This window comes from Pongo abelii, chromosome 13 (genome assembly GCF_028885655.2).
Source record: "Pongo abelii isolate AG06213 chromosome 13, NHGRI_mPonAbe1-v2.0_pri, whole genome shotgun sequence".
Classification (NCBI taxonomy): domain Eukaryota; kingdom Metazoa; phylum Chordata; class Mammalia; order Primates; family Hominidae; genus Pongo; species Pongo abelii.
The window spans coordinates 67,713,689-67,731,183 of NC_071998.2; the positions used below are offsets into that span (position 1 = coordinate 67,713,689).

The window sequence follows — 17,495 nt, forward strand, 5'->3', positions numbered from 1 at the left end:
ATACCCAGTAATGGGATTGCTGGGTGAAATGGTATTTCTGGTTCTAGATCCTTGAGGAATTGCCACACTGTCTTCCACAATGCTGGAACTAATTTACACCCCACCAACAGTGTAAAAGCGTTCCTGTTTCACCATATCCTCTCTAGCATCTGTTGTTTCCCAACTTTTTTTTTTTTTTTTTTGAGACAGAGTCTTGCTCTGTCACCCAGCCTGGAGTGCAGTGGTGCGATCTTGGCTCACTGCAAGCTCCACCTCCTGGGTTCATGCCATTCTCCTGCCTCAGCCTCCCGAGTAGCTGGGACTACAGGCGCCCGCCACCATGCCTGGCTAATTTGTTGTATTTTTAGTAGAGACGGGGTTTCACCATTTTAGCCAGGATGGTCTCGATCTCCTGACCTTGTGATCTGCCTGCCTCAGCCTCCCAAAGTGCTGGGATTACAGGTGTGAGCCACTGCGCCCGGCCCCTTTTCCCAACTTTTTAATGACCGACATTCTAACTGGCATGAGAAGGTATCTCATTGTTGTTTTGATTTGCATTTCTCTAATGACCAGTGATGATGAACTTTTTTTCATATGTTTGTTGGCCGCATAAATGTCTTCTTTTGAGAAGTGTCTGTTCATATCCTTTGCCCACTTTTTGGTGGGGTTGTTGGTTTCTTACTTGTAAATTTTTTTCAGTTCTTTGTAGATTCTGGATATTAGCCCTTTGTCAGATGGATAGATGGCAAAAATTTTCTCCCATTCTGTAGGTTGCCTGCTCACTCTGATGATAGTTTCTTTTGCTGTGCAGAAGCTCATTAGTTTAATTAGATCCCATTTGTCAATTTTGGCTTTTGTTGCCGTTGCTTTTGGTGTTTTAGTCATGAAGTCTTTGCCCATTCCTGTATCCTGAATGGTATCGCCTAGGTTTCCTTCTAGAGTTTTTATGGTTTTACGTCTTACATTTAAGTCTTTAATCCATCTTGAATTAATTTTTGTATAAGGTCTAAGGAAGTGGTCCAGTTTCAATTTTCTGCATATAGCTAGCCAGTTTTCCCAGCACCATTTATTAAATAGGGAATCCTTCCCCCATTGCTTGTTTTTGTCAGGTTTGTCAAAGATCAGATGGTTCTAGATGTGTGGTGTTATTTCTGAGGCCCCTGTTCTGTTCCATTAGTCTATATCTTTGTTTTGGTACCAGTACCATGCTGTTTTGGTTACTGTAGGCTTGTAGTATAGTTTGAAGTCAGGTAGTGTGATGCCTCCAGCTTTGTTCTTTTTGCTTAGGATTGTCTTGGCTATATGGGCTCTTTTTTGGTTCCATATGAAATTTAAAGTAGTTTTTTTGAATTCTGTGAAGAAAGTCAATGATAACTTGATGGGGATAGCCTTGAATCTATAAATTACCTTGGGCAGTATGGCCATTTTCACAATATTGATTCTTCCAATTAATGAGCATGGAATGTCTTTCCATTTGTTTGTGTCCTCTTATTTCGTTGAGCAATGGTTTGTAGTTCTACTTGAAGAGGTCCTTCACATCCCTTGTAAGTTGGATTCCTAGGTATTTTATTCTCTTTGTAGCAATTGTGATTGGGAGTTCACTGATTATTTGGCTCTCTGTTTGTCTATTATTGGTGTATAGGAATGCTTGTGATTTTTGCAGATTGATTTTGTATCCTGAGACTTTGCTGAAGTTGCTTATGAGCTTAAGGAGATTTTGGGCTGAGGCATTGGGGTTTTCTAAATACACAGTCATGTCATCTGCAAACAGAGACGATTTGATTTCCTTTCTTCCTATTTGAATACCCTTTATTTCTTTCTCTTGCCTGATTTCCCTGGCCAGAACTTCCAATACTATGTTGAATAGGAGTGGTGAGAGAGGGCATTCTTATCTTGTGCCAGTTTTCAAAGGGAATGCTTCCAGGTTTTGCCCATTCAGTATGATACTGTTTGTTGCTTTGTCATAAATAGCTGTTAGTATTTTGAGATACATTCCATCAATACCTAGTTTATTGAGAGTTTTTAGCATGAAGGGTGTTGAATTTTATTGAAGGCCTTTTCTGCATCTATTGAGGTAATCATGTGGTTTTTGTCATTGGTTCAGTTTATATGATGGATTACGTTTATTGATTTGCATATGTTGAACCAGCCTTGCATCTCAGAGATGAAGCCAACTTGATCGTGGTGGATAAGCTTTTTGATGTGTTGCTGTATTTGGTTTGCCAGTATTTTATTGAGGATTTTCACATTGATGTTCATCAGGAATATTAGCCTGAAATTCTCTTTTTTGTGTGTGTCTCTGCCAGGTTTTGGTAGCGGATGAGGCTGGCTTCATAAAATGAGTTAGGGAGAAGTCCCTCTTTTTCCATTGTTTGGGATAGTTTCAGAAGGACTGGTACCAGCTCCTCTTTGTGCCTCTGGTAGAATTCGGCTTGGAATCTGTCTGGTCGTGGGCTTTTTTTGGTTGATAGCCTATTAATTACTGCCTCAATTTCGGAACTTGTTATTGGTCTATTCAGGGATTCGACTTCTTCCTGATTTAGTCTTGAGAGGGTGTATGTGTCCAGGAATTTATCCATTTCTTTTAGATTTTTCTAGTTTATTTGTGTAGAGGTGTTTATAGTATTCTCTTATAGTAGTTTGTAGTTCTGTGGAATCAGTGGTGATATCCCCTTTAGCATTTTTTATTGTGTCTGTTTGATTCTTCTCTCTTTTCTTTATTAGTCTGGCTAGCAGTCTATGTATTTTGTTAATCTTTTCAAAAAACCAGCACCTGGATTCACTGATATTTTTGAAGGGTTTTTCGTGTCTCTATCTCCTTCAGTTCTGTTCTGATCTTAGTTATTTCTTGTCTTCTGCTACCTTTTGAATTTGTTTCCTCTTGCTCTTGCTTCTCTAGTTCTTTAATTGTGATGTTAGGGTGTTGATTTTAGATCTTTCCCGCTTTCTTCTATAGGCATTTTAGTGCTATAAATTTTCCTCTAAACACTGCTTTAGCTGTGTCCCAGAGATTCTGGTTGTGTCTTTGTTCTCATTGGTTTCAAAGAACTTACTTCTGCCTTAATTTCATTATTTACCCAGTAGTCATTCAGGAGCAGATTCAGTTTCCATGTAGTTGTGCGGTTTTGAGTGAGTTTCTTAATCCTGAGTTCTAATTTGATTGCGCTGTGGTCTGAGAGACTGTTTGTTATGATTGCCATTCTTTTGCATTTGCTGAGGCTTGTTTTACCTTCAATTATGTGGCCAATTTTAGAATAAATGTGATGTGGTTCTCAGAAGAATGTATATTCTGTTGATTTGGGGGTGGAGGGTTCTGTAGATGTCTATTAGGTCTGCTTAGTCCAGAGCTGAGTTCAAGTTCTGAATATCCTTGTTAGTTTTCTGTCTTGTTGATCTGTCTGATATTGACAGTGGGGTGTTAAAGTCTCCTGCTATTGTTGTGTGGGAGTCTAAGTCTCTTTGTGGGTCTCTTAAGAACTTGCTTTATTCTTTAAGAATGTTGAATATTGGCCCCCACTCTCTTCTGGCTTGTAGGGTTTCTGCAGAGAGATCCGCTGTTAGTCTGATGGTCTTCCCTTTGTGGGTAACCTGACCTTTCTCAGTGGCTGCCCTTAACATTTTTTCTTTCATTTCAACCTTGGTGAATCTGACGATTATGTGTCTTGGGGTTGCTCTTATTGAGGAGTGTCTTAGTGGTGTTCTCTGTATTTCCTGAATTTGAATGTTGGGCTGTCTTGCTAGGTAGTTCTCCTGGATAATATCCTGAAGAGTGTTTTCCAACTTGGTTCTTTTCTCCCCGTCACTTTCAGGTACACCAGTCAAATGTAGGTTTGGTCTTTGCACATAGTCCCATATTTCTTGGAAGCTTTGTTTGTTCATTTTCATTCTTTTTTCTCTAATCTTGTCTTCATGCTTTATTTCACTAAGTTGATCTTCAATCTCTGATATCCTTTCTTCCGCTTGATCGATTTGGCTATTGATACTTGTATATGCTTCACGAAGTTCTCATGCCGTGTTTTTCCACTCCATCAGGTCATTTATGTTCTTCTCTAAATTGGTTATTCTAGTTAGCATTTCCTCTAACCTTTTTTCAACACTCTTAGGTTCATTGCATTGGGTTAGAACATGCTGCTTTAGCTCAGAGGAGTTTGTTATTACCCACCTTCTGAAGCCTGTTTCTGTCAATTCTGCAAACTCATTCTCCATCCAGTTTTGTTCCCTTGCTGGCAAGGAGTTGTGATCCTTTGGAGGAGAAGAGGCATTCTGGTTTTTGGAATTTTAGCCTTTCTGCACTGGTTTTTCCCTAATCTTTGTGGATTTATCTACCTTGAGTCTTTGATGTTGGTGACCTTTGGATGGGGTTTCTGTGTGGATGTCCTTTTTGTTGATGTTCATGCTGTTCCTTTCTGTATGTTAGTTTTCCTTCTAACAGTCAGGCCCCTTTGCTGCAGGTCTGCTGGAGTTTGTTGGAGGTCCACTACAGACCCTGTTTCCCTGGGTATCACCAGCGGAGGCTGCAGAACAGCAAAGATTGCTGCCTGTTCCTTCCTCTGGAAGCTTCGTCCCATAGGGGCACACGCCAGATGCCAGCCAGAGCTCTCCTGTATGAGGTGTCTGTCGACCCCTGCTTGGAGGTGTCTCCCAGTCAGGGGGCATGGGGGTCAGGGCCCCACTTGAGAAGGCAGTCTGTCTCTTAGCAGAGTTTGAGCACTTTGCTGGGAGATCCGCTGCTCTCTTCAGAGCCAGCAAGCAGGAATGTTTAAGTCTGCTGAAGCTGCACCCACAGCTGCCCCTTCCCCCAGGTGCTCTGTCCCAGGGAGATGGGAGTTTTATCTATAAGCCCCTGACTGGGGCTGCTACCTTTCTTTCAGAGATGCCCTGTCCAAAATGGAGGAGTCTAGAGAGGCAGTCTGGCTACAGTGGCTTTGCTGAGCTGCAGTGGGCTCCACCCAATTCGAACTTCCAGGTGACTTTGTTTACACTGTGAGGGAAAAGCCGCCTATTCAAGCCTCAGCAATGGTGATTCCCCCCCACCGCCCTACCACCAAGCTTGAGCATCCCAGGTTGACTTCAGACTGCTGTGCTGGCAGTAAGAATTTCAAGCCAGTGGATCTTAGCTTGCTGGGCTCCATGGGAGTGGGATCCGCTGAGCAAGACTGGCTTCAGCCTCCTTCCCAAGGGAGTGAAAGGTTCGTCTCGCTGGCATTCCAGGTGCCACTGGGGTATGAAAAAAAGCTCCTTCAGCTAGCTTGATGTTTGCCTAAATGGTTGCCCAGTTTTGTGCTTGAAACCCTGGGCCCTGTTGGTGTAGGCACCCGAGGGAATCTCCTGGTCTGCCGGTTGCGAAGACCATGGGAAAAGTGCAGTATCTGGGCTGGAGTGCACCGTTCCTCATGGCACAGTCCCTCAGGGCTTCCTTTGGCTATGGGAGGGAGTTCCCTGATCCCTTTGTGCTTCCGGAGTGAGGCAAAGCCTCACTCGCTTCAGCTTCAGCTCGCCCTCCGTTGGTTGCACCTACTATCTAACCAGTCCCAGTGAGATGAGCTGGGTACCTCAGTTGGAAATGCAGAAATCACTGGCCTTCTGCATTGATATTGCCTGGAGCTGCAGGATGGAGCTGTTCATATTCAGCCATCTTGCCAGCCACCAGTGTAAAGAAGTTTTATCCCCAGTCTGTTAGAGAGTACGTTACTAGCTGGGCGTCGTGGCTCACATCTGTAATCCCAGTACTTAGGGAGCCCGAGGCAGGCAGATCACTTGAGGTTAGGAGTTTGAGACCTGCCTGGCCAACATGGTGGAACCCCGTCTCTACTAAAAATATAAAAATTAGCCAGGTGTGGTGGTGGGCATCTGTAATCCCAACTGCTCAGGAGGCTGAGGCAGGAGAATCGCTTGAACTCTGGAGGTGGAGGTTGCAGTGAGCCAAGATTGCGCCACTGCACTCCAGCCTGGGCGACAGAGCAAGACTCCGTCTCAAAAAAAAAAAAAAAAAAAAAAAGAAGAAAGTGAGTTAATGTCCCATTACTCCTGAACACTTTATTGTTTTGTTGTATTCTTTTTTTTTTCTTCTTCTTCTTCTTCTTCTTATTATTATTATTATACTTTAGGCTCTATGGTACATGTGCGCAACGTGCAGGTAAGTTACATATGTATACATGTGCCATGCTGGTGCGCTGCACCGACCAACTCGTCATCTAGCATTAGGTATATCTCCCAATGCTATCCCTCCCCCCTCCCCCCACCCCACAACAGTCCCCGAAGTGTGATGTTCCCCTTCCTGTGTCCATGTGTTCTCATTGTTCAATTCCCACCTATGAGTGAGAATATGCGGTGTTTGGTTTTTTGTTCTTGGGATAGTTTACTGAGAATGATGATTTCCAGTTTCATCCATGTCCCTACAAAGGACGTGAACTCATCATTTTTTGTGGCTGCATAGTATTCCATGGTGTATATGTGCCACATTTTCTTAATCCAGTCTATCATTGTTGGACATTTGGGTTGGTTCCAACTCTTTGCTATTGTGAATAATGCTGCAATAAACATACGTGTGCATGTGTTACAGCAGCATGATTTATAGTCCTTTGGGTATATACCCAGTAATGGGATGGCTGGGTCAAATGGAATTACTAGATCTAGATCCCTGAGGAATCGCCACACTGACTTCCACAAGGGTTGAACTAGTTTACAGTCCCACCAACAGTGTAAAAGTGTTCCTATTTCTCCACATCCTCTCCAGCACCTGTTGTTTCCTGACTTTTTAATGATTTCCATTCTAACCGGTGTGAGATGGTATCTCATTGTGGTTTTGATTTGCATTTCTCTGATGGCCAGTGATGGTGAGCATTTTTTCATGTGTTTTTTGGCTGCATAAATGTCTTCTTTTGAGAAGTGTCTGTTCATGTCCTTCGCCCACTTTTTGATGGGGTTGTTTGTTTTTTTCTTGTAAATTTGTTGGAGTTCATTGTAGATTCTGGATATTAGCCCTTTGTCAGATGAGTAGGTTGCGAAAATTTTCTCCCATTTTGTAGGTTGCCTGTTCACTCTGATGGTAGTTTCCTTTGCTGTGCAGAAGCTCTTGAGTTTAATTAGATCCCATTTGTCAATTTTGGCTTTTGTTGCCATTGCTTTTGGTGTTTTAGACATGAAGTCCTTGCCCATGCCTATGTCCTGAATGGTATTGCCTAGGTTTTCTTCTAGGGTTTTTATGGTTTTAGGTCTAACATTTAAGTCTTTAATCCATCTTGAATTGATTTTTGTATAAGGCGTAAGGAAGGGATCCAGTTTCAGCTTTCCACATATGGCTAGCCAGTTTTCCCAGCACCATTTATTAAATAGGGAATCTTTTCCCCATTTCTTGTTTTTGTCAGGTTTGTCAAAGATCAGATAGTTGTAGATATGTGGCATTATTTCTGACGGCTCTGTTCTGTTCCATTGATCTATATCTCTGTTTTGGTACCGGTACCATGCTGTTTTGGTTACTGTAGCCTTGTAGTATAGTTTGAAGTCAGGTAGCGTGATGCCTCCAGCTTTGTTCTTTTGGCTTAGGATTGACTTGGCGATGCGGGCTCTTTTTTGGTTCCATATGAACCTTAAAGTAGTTTTTTCCAATTCTGTGAAGAAAGTCATTGGTAACTTGATGGGGATGGCATTGAATCTGTAAATTACCTTGGGAAGGATGGCCATTTTCATGATATTGATTCTTCCTACCCATGAGCATGGAATGTTCTTCCATTTGTTTGTATCCTCTTTTATTTCCTTGAGCAGTGGTTTGTAGTTCTCCTTGAAGAGGTCCTTCACATCCCTTGTAAGTTGGATTCCTAGGTATTTTATTCTCTTTGAAGCAATTGTGAATGGGAGTTCACTCATGATTTGGCTCTCTGTTTGTCTGTTATTGATGTATAAGAATGCTTGTGATTTTTGTACATTGATTTTGTATCCTGAGACTTTGCTGAAGTTGCTTATCAGCTTAAGGAGATTTTGGGCTGAGACAATGGGGTTTTCTAGATATACTATCATGTCATCTGCAAACAGGGACAATTTGACTTCCTCTTTTCCTAATTGAATACCCTTGATTTCCTTCTCTTGCCTAATTGCCCTGGCCAGAACTTCCAACACTATCTTGAATAGAAGTGGTGAGAGAGGGCATCCCTGTCTTGTGCCAGTTTTCAAAGGGAATGCTTCCAGTTTTTGCCCATTCAGTATGATATTGGCTGTGGGTTTGTCATAAATAGCTCTTATTATTTTGAGATATGACCCATCAATACCTAATTTATTGAGAGTTTTTAGCATGAAGTGTTGTTGAATTTTGTCAAAGGCCTTTTCTGCATCTATTGAGATAATCATGTGGTTTTTGACTTTGGTTCTGTTTATATGCTGGATTACGTTTATTGATTTGCGTATATTGAACCAGCCTTGCATCCCAGGGATGAAGCCCACTTGATCATGGTGGATAAGCTTTTTGATGTGTTGCTGGATTCTGTTTGCCAGTATTTTATTGAGGATTTTTGCATCAATGTTCATCAAGGATATTGGTCTAAAATTCTCTTTTTTTGTTGTGTCTCTGCCAGGCTTTGGTATCAGGATGATGCTGGCCTCATAAAATGAGTTAGGGAGGATTCCCTCTTTTTCTATTGATTGGAATAGTTTCAGAAGGAATGGTACCAGCTCCTCCTTGCACCTCTGGTAGAATTCGGCTGTGAACCTATCTGGTCCTGGACTTTTTTTTGGTTGGTAAGCTATTGATTATTGCCACAATTTCAGCTCCTGTTATTGGTCTATTCAGAGATTCAACTTCTTCCTGGTTTAGTCTTGGGAGGGTGTATGTGTTGAGGAATTTATCCATTTCTTCTAGATTTTCTAGTTTATTTGCGTAGAGGTGTTTGTAATATTCTCTGATGGTAGTTTGTATTTCTGTGGGATCAGTGGTGATATCCCCTTTATCATTTTTTATTGCATCTATTTGATTCTTCTCTCTTTTTTTCTTTATTAGTCTTGCTAGTGGTCTATCAATTTTGTTGATGTTTTCAAAAAACCAGCTCCTGGATTCATTGATTTTTTGAAGGGTTTTTTGTGTCTCTATTTCCTTCAGTTCTGCTCTGATTTTAGTTATTTCTTGCCTTCTGCTAGCTTTTGAATGTGTTTGCTCTTGCTTTTCTAGTTCTTTTAATTGTGATGTTAGGGTGTCAATTTTGAATCTTTCCTGTTTTCTCTTGTGGGCATTTAGTGCTATAAATTTCCCTCTACACACTGCTTTGAATGCATCCCAGAGATTCTGGTATGTTGTGTCTTGGTTCTCGTTGGTTTCAAAGAACATCTTTATTTCTGCCTTCGTTTCGTTATGTACCCAGTAGTCATTCAGGAGCAGGTTGTTCAGTTTCCACGTAGTTGAGCGGTTTTGAGTGAGATTCTTAATCCTGAGTTCTGGCTTGATTGCACTGTGATCTGAGAGATAGTTTGTTATAATTTCTGTTCTTTTACATTTATTGAGGAGAGCTTTACTTCCAAGTATATGGTCAATTTTGGAATAGGTGTGGTGTGGTGCTGAAAAAAATGTATATTCTGTTGATTTGGGGTGGAGAGTTCTGTAGATGTCTATTAGGTCCGCTTGGTGCAGAGCTGAGTTCAATTCCTGGGTATCCTTGTTGATTTTCTGTTTCGTTGATCTGTCTAATGTTGACAGTGGGGTGTTAAAGTCTCCCATTATTAATGTGTGGGAGTCTAAGTCTCTTTGTAGGTCACTCAGGACTTGCTTTATGAATCTGGGTGCTCCTGTATTGGGTGCATATATATTTAGGATAGTTAGCTCTTCTTGTTGAATTAATCCCTTTACCATTATGTAATGGCCTTCTTTGTCTCTCTTGATCTTTGTTGGTTTAAAGTCTGTTTTATCAGAGACTAGGATTGCAACCCCTGCCTTTTTTTGTTTTCCATTTGCTTGGTAGATCTTCCTCCATCCTTTTATTTTGAGCCTATGTGTGTCTCTGCACGTGAGATGGGTTTCCTGAATACAGCACACTGATGGGTCTTGAGTCTTTATCCAATTTGCCAGTCTGTGTCTTTTAATTCGAGCATTTAGTCCATTTACATTTAAAGTTAATATTGTTACGTGTGAATCTGATCCTGTCATTATGATGTTAGCTGGTTATTTTGCTCGTTAGTTGACGCAGTCTCTTCCTAGTCTCGATGGTCTTTACATTTTGGTGTGATTTTGCAGTGGCTGGTACCGGTTGTGCCTTTCCATGTTTAGCGCTTCCTTCAGGAGCTCTTTTAGGGCAGGCCTGGTGGTGACAAAATCTCTCAGCATTTGCTTGTCTGTAAAGTATTTTATTTCTCCTTCACTTATGAAGCTTAGTTTGGCAGGATATGAAATTCTGGGTTTTAAATTCTTTTCTTTAAGAATGTTGAATATTGGCCCCCACTCTCTTCTGGCTTGTAGGGTTTCTGCCGAGAGATCCGCTGTTAGTCTGATGGGCTTCCCTTTGATGGTAACCCGACCTTTCTCTCTGGCTGCCCTTAACATTTTTTCCTTCATTTCAACTTTGGTGAATCTGACAATTATGTGTCTTGGAGTTGCTCTTCTCGAGGAGTATCTTTGTGGCATTCTCTGTATTTCCTGAATCTGAATGTTGGCCTGCCTTGCTAGATTGGGGAAGTTCTCCTGGATAATATCCTGCAGAGTGTTTTCCAACTTGTTTCCGTTCTCCCCGTCACTTTCAGGTACACCAATCAGAGGTAGATTTGGTCTTTTCACATAGTCCCACATTTCTTGGAGGCTTTGCTCGTTTCTTTTTATTCTTTTTTCTCTAAACTTCCCTTCTCGCTTCATTTCATTCATTTCATCTTCCAGGGCTGATACCCTTTCTTCCATTTGATCGCGTCGGCTCCTGAGGCTTCTGTATTCTTCACGTAGTTCTCGAGCCTTGGTTTTCAGCTCCATCAGCTCCTTTAAGCACTTCTCTGTATTGGTTATTCTAGTTATACATTCTTCTAAATTTTTTTCAAAGTTTTCAACTTCTTTGCCTTTGGTTTGAATATCCTCCCGTAGCTCGGAGTAATTTGATCGTCTGAAGCCTTCTTCTCTCAGCTCGTCAAAGTCATTCTCCGTCCAGCTTTGTTCCGTTGCTGGTGAGGAACTGCGTTCCTTTGGAGGAGGAGAGGTACTCTGCTTTTTAGAGTTTCCAGTTTTTCTGCTCTGTTTTTTCCCCATCTTTGTGGTTTTATCTACTTTTGGTCTTTGATGATGGTGATGTACAGATGGGTTTTTGGTGTGGATGTCCTTTCTGTTAGTTTTCCTTCTAACAGACAGGACCCTCAGCTGCAGGTCTGTTGGAGTACCTGGCCGGCCGTGTGAGGTGTCAGTCTGCCCCTGCTGGGGGGTGCCTCCCAGTTAGGCTGCTCGGGGGTCAGGGGTCAGGGACCCACTTGAGGAGGCAGTCAGCCCGTTCTCAGATCTCCAGTTGCATGCTGGGAGAACCACTGCTCTCCTCAAAGCTCAGATGGAAATGCAGAAATCACCCGTCTTCTGCGTCGCTCGCGCTGGGAGCTGTAGACTGGAGCTGTTCCTATTCGGCCATCTTGGCTCCTCCCCTCCTGTTTTGTTGTATTCTTTTCCTAGTCTGTTGGTGAGTTTTTTTGTTTCTTTAATTGTGTTTTGGAGGGCAAAAGTTTAATTTTGATACAATTGACTTTAGCAATATTTTCTCTAGATATTGAGCCTTTTGTATCACATCTCTGCAATTTTTGCCTAATTTAAGGTCAAGAAGATTTTTCCCTATGTTTTTATTCTAGAAATTTTTTAGAGTTAGGTTTTATACTTAGGTCTCTCATCCATTTAATTTTTCTATATGGTGCTTGTGATGGGATCCTCTTTCTAGTTTTACATCTGCACTTACAGTTATTTCCGTTTTGTTTGTTAAAAAGACTATTCTTTTACTATTGAGTTGACTATATATGTATAAGTCTATTTCAGACTATTCTTTTCCAGTGATTTCTGTGTCTATCATTTCCATCTGTTTCTGTCCTTTTGTTGATATCATAGTGTCTTAATTATACTATAGCTTCATGTCTTGAAATCCAGAAAGGTTAGTCCTCCAACTTTTTGTATTTCCAAAATGTTTTCAACTGATTCCTTTGCCTTTTAGAATCAACTTATCAATTTCCACAAAAATTCTGGCTGATATTTGGATAGAAATTGTATCATTAATTTGGGAGAATTAACATTTTAGCAGTATTGAGTCTTTCAGTTCATTAACATGGTATATCTCTCCATTTGCTTAGATCTTTTTAAGTTTTTAAAATTTGGTTATTTGTAGCTTAAGCATCCGTTTGCTAATATATGTTGTTAAATTTGTACATAGTGTATGGGCTGAATTGTGTCCTTCAAAATTTATATAGTGAACCCTAATTCTGCTATTTCACATTGTGACTGTATTTACAGATAGGTTCATTACAGCAGTGATTAAGTTAAAATGAGACCACTAGGGTGGGCGCTAATCCAGTTTGACTGGTGTCTTTATAAGAAAAGGAAATTTGATCTCACAAAGAGACACCAGAGATGCATGCCCACTGAGGAAAGTCCATGTGAGGACACAGAAAGGAGATCATCTGCAAGTTAACGATAGAGGTGGCCTCCAGAACTGTGAGAACATAGATTTCTGTTGTTAAAGTCACCCAGTCTGTGGTATTTTGTTATGGCAGCTCTAGCAATCTCATATAGGTTTTGGTACCAAGCAGTGAGTTGTTGCTTAACAAGCACTTAGAAATGTGGAAGTGGCTTTAGAACTGGGTAATGGGCAGAAACTGGAAGAATTTTGAGGCACATGTTAGAAAAAAACCTAGATTCTATCGTTTAATAAATTGTTGATATAAAATATGGACATTCAAGCTGTTTCTGTTGAGACCTCAAGTGGAAATTAGGAACATGTTATTTGACGTTGAAGGGAATGTGATCCTTGTTATAAAGTGGCAAAGATCTTGGTTAAATTATGTTCTAGTGATGAAGTTGGATATTTAGCTGTGGAGATTTCTAAGTAAAATGTTGAAGGCCTAGTCTTATTTCTCCTTGCAGCTGGTCAAATCACTTGAGCTCAGGAGTTCAAGACCAGCCTGGCCAACATGATGAAATCCTGTCTCTACTAAAAATATAAAAATTAGCTGGGCGTGGTGATGCACACCTGTAGTCCCAGCTACTCAGAAGGCTGTGGCACGAGAATCACTTGAACCTGGGAGGCGGAGGTCGCAGTCAGCCAAGATTGTGCCACTACACTCCAGCCTGGGTGACAGAAGGAGAATCTGTCTCAAAAAAAAAAAATAATAATAATAATAATTGTACAATATATGGTTAATATGTATTTGATTTATTACAAAGATGCCAGCCTAGCTAAGTGGGGGAAGGATCACCTTTTCAACATATGGTGCTGAAACAACCGGATTTCCATGTGGAAAGTAAATTAATTTCAACCCTTATCTTATATGCAGAATTTAACTTGAAATGAAGCATAGACCTAAATATAAAGTCCACAAGTGTAATTTCTGGAACAAAAAATGTAGGATAAAATGTTTGAATCCTTGCAGTAGGTAAAGATAGCTTAGGATATAAAAAGTGCAAATATAACAGGAGGAAAAAAATAAATAAATTGGACTTTATAAAAATTAAATTTTTCTGCTGTTTGAAAGACATTGTAAAAAAAGGTGAAAAGGCAAACCATCTAACCATCCACTTGGGAAAAATAGTTGCAAAAATATTTTTATAAGTCCAGACTTGTATCTAGAATATACGAGAAGACTAACAGCTCAGTAATAAATGACTAAATAGGTAACATGAAAAGATGTTCGACTTTATTACTCACCGGAAAAATGCAGATCAAAGCCACATAGAAATACTACTACACAATGGTTAGAATGGCTAAAAATAGGAAGAATGGCAATACCATGTCAAGGTATTGCCATGACAAGGATTTAAAACTCTCATATGTTACTTGTGAAACTTGAAAATAGCATAATCCTTTGTAATTTAGTTTGGTAGTTTTTAAAAATAAGGTTAAGTATATACTTACCATATGACTTGGGAATTCTACTCCTAGGTTTTTACCCAAGAGAAATGAAGTCATATGCCCACTAAAAGACTTGAACTAGAATACTCACAGTAGGGTTATTCATAATAGTAAAAAGTTGCATAAAACCCAATTGTCTATCCAGAAGTGAATGGATAAGGAAAAATAGTATATTCATACAGTAGAATACTACTCAGGAAAAAAAATACTAATGCATGTAGCAGTGATGGGCAGTGATTGAGTGTGGGGGGAGCTTCCCTCAAAACTCCAGGGTATTTTAGGGAATAGAACGCAGGATTACTTGGCAATTCATTTAAGAACTTAACAAAACTTGTATTCTAAAACCTAACAACTACATTATAAAGAGGAAAATAATAGCCCAGTATCACTAATAAATGTAAGATACAAAAATTTCAAAACATTAAAAGTTGAAATTAAGGTAACATAGTTGTTACTTTTGGGAGGATGCCTAATGATTTCAAGGAGCTTAAGGGAGGCTTATGAGTTGCTTGTAATGTTTCATACTGGACCTGGGTGGTTGGTAGGTTGAGTGTGTTTACTTTCTGAAAATGTATTGAACTTTAGAGTTTATGTACTTTGTGTAGTAGATTATAATGTACCTAAAAAAAAAATGCTGCTGCTCCTTCCAAAATGAGCAGAATTTCACAGAAGGGCAAACACGAATAACCAAGGAAGCTATTTGTATTTGATATGATATGTAACCATTATGCATTTGTGAAACTGTAATTAAAACTAGGATGACATGGCCAATGAGACTGATATAATTTGAAATCTTTGAACACCCTAAGCATTGCGAGGATATGGAGATATAGAAACTGTGCTGCTGGTGTTAGTGTAATGTCTTATCACCACTTTTGAAAATGGTTTGATAGTGCTCAATAAGGTGAACATATATAATTTTACTGTTTGGAAAAGTTTTATCCACAAGCACCTGTGGGCATATCAAGGATGTTTATAGTAGTGCTACAAGCAAAAGCAAAAATCTATAAGCAACACAAATACTCACCAACAGTATAGTGGACAAATAAGTAGTGGTTTATTCATCAGTGCAATACAGTGTCACAGTAAAATTCAGTAAACTATCAGTGTGGTTAACATTTAAACATTGTTTTGTAAAGGAAGTCACAGGAAAATGTATGTCATATATGCTACAGTTTGGAAAGAGGCAGGGGTAAACGATGCATTATTTAGATAATCATTCATAGGTGCTGTAGTACAAACAACTAAATAAAAGCAAGATCATGATGAGAGGTAGGGAACGTGACAAGGAGGAATGAGATCCAGGAGGAACACATAAGAAGATGCTTCTAGGTCAGGATATGGTAATGTTTTATTGCTTGGCTGGGTTGGAAAATTCAGATGTGTCTTTTATTATTATTTTTTTAAACTGCAAAATTTGTTTTTATATATGCTCTATTTCTCCAAACTGTAAAAAAGTAAATTTCCTGAAATACCTTTCAGAGATTAAAAATAAAAGTAAGTTCCTCAATTCTAGAGGCTTTAAGTATTGTGACTTGTGTGTTCGTCACAGATGTCCTGATTTAATACTATGTTGAGTTAAAATATAAGATCTCTTTCTACTCAAAGCCTGTCATCAAGGACATTATTACAACAGTTCTACAATTTTTATTTAGCCTTAAAATTGTAAAACTACTTCTTTAAAATCTGCGTTTTATAATGTATTTTTCTAATTTAGACCTGATATCTTCTCACTTAATTCAAATTGGATAGCTTTTTGTCAAAACTGTTGTAGAACTTTGAATAAACATCTTTTGAATAAGTGGTGAATAAACATTTTTGTGCTAATCAACAGTGAATTACTTTTCTTTCAGATTCAAACATCTACTTCTTTGGGAACATCACAGATTTCACAGAAAATAATTCCTCTCTTGGAACTTCCATCTGTTTCTGAAGATGGTAAAATGAAACTGCTTAAGGATATTTTTCTCATTTTATTAAAATGATTTCTGTTTTGAGGCATATTTTTCTCAAGGGACCACACAGAGGAAGGAAAATATCTTTTCCTTTTAAAGTCTAGGTTCTTGGTTGAGGCTCTATGAATGAAAGACAGATTAACCTGAGAAAACAAGCAGATTTACTAGCATTCATATTTCATGGGTACATGCAAGAAGCTCAGGAATGAGTAACTGAAGGTGGTGATTAAAATTTGGGTTTATATACCAGTTTGGGCTTAAACAAAGGAAAAGAGGTTTTGGGCTTCAGGGATAGGGGTTGCTGGGGAGGCAAGGTATATGGGAAGGTGACCAGAAAAAGTATGGTACACAAGGGTAAAGTTTGTCAGTGTTTTCTCCGTTGATAAGAATGTCTTGTGAGTAAGAGTCATTTTCCCTGGTATAGAAAAGAAGATACCTTTACAAGGTGGATTTCTCTTATAAATGTTAATTTCCCTTACAAAAGGGAAACTTCGGATCTGTCTTCAGAGCTTTTCCTGTGTCTGCTGTTTCTTAAAATAATTGACTCAGTATAATCCTTATGCCAAAAAGACATGTTTTCGAGTGGCATATTTTGGTCTTCTGTAGTCATATAAGAAATTTCAGGCAATAGCAGATATTTGTATATTTTCAGGAAATTTTAACTAAAATTTATTTTAAATAGCACAATTCCTTAAAGTTGCTTTTGCAATGGGATTTTCTTGGTATAAAGTTGAACTGAAAATGACAAGGACCAGCTGGGCGCAGTGACTCATGCCTGTAATCCCAGCACTTTGGGAGGCTGAGGCGGGCGGATCACGAGGTCAAGAGATTGAGACCATTCCGGCCAACATGGTGAAACCCCGTCTCTACTAAAAGTACAAAAATTAACTGGGAGTGGTGCTGCACACCTATAGTCCCAGCGACTCGGGAAGCTGAGGCAGGAGAATCTCTTGAACCCAGGAGGTGGAGGTTGCAGTGAGCAGAGATCGCGCCACTGCGCTCCAGCCTGGTGACAGAGCGAGAGTCCGAATCAAAAAAAAAAAAAAAAAAAAAAAGACGACAGGGACTACTAATAAGTTAATTATCTTTATTTGGCTGTGAGTTAAAAAACACCACAAAACTTCATAGATGTCTTAATTTCTAATGTGTTTTTTAGTTATTTGGTAAATTTTGCTATAGTATATTTAAAACATTTTTAAAAATATAATTATTAAAGGAAAATCATCAATAATTATCTACATTTACATATAAAAACTTATAACTATTCTGATACCAAATATCTGCTTTTTAATGACCGTATTAGAAAAGGTGTATGTCTATATTTTTAAGACTTTAAAAATTGATAAATGTTAAGTAACAGAAACTGCCATGTCGATTCTTGGTTTCTTAGAGAACAATTTTTCTTTATTTATAGTCACCAGAGAGAAGTTGTTTGTGAGATCATCTACTTTAACTTCAATCTTAGTTTATTAGGGATATACTTCTGATTGTTTCATTTAAACCTTGTTTT

General features: G+C 39.3%; 1 protein-coding gene across 12 annotated transcripts in view; it reads left to right on the top strand.

The window, feature by feature from the left end:
* The window catches only part of VPS13A (vacuolar protein sorting 13 homolog A), a 245,159-nt gene that overhangs the window by 87,139 nt on the left and 140,525 nt on the right, over positions 1 to 17,495 (top strand). For all 12 annotated transcript variants that reach the window (XR_010136525.1, XR_008509734.2, XR_008509735.2 and 9 more), the window contains exon 24: positions 15,884 to 15,968. Coding sequence is in view for 6 of the 12 variants with exons in the window: in XM_054520069.2 (XP_054376044.2) it covers positions 15,884 to 15,968 (85 nt within the window). In the remaining 6 variants the exon portion in view is untranslated. The remainder of the gene's footprint in view (positions 1 to 15,883; positions 15,969 to 17,495) is intronic.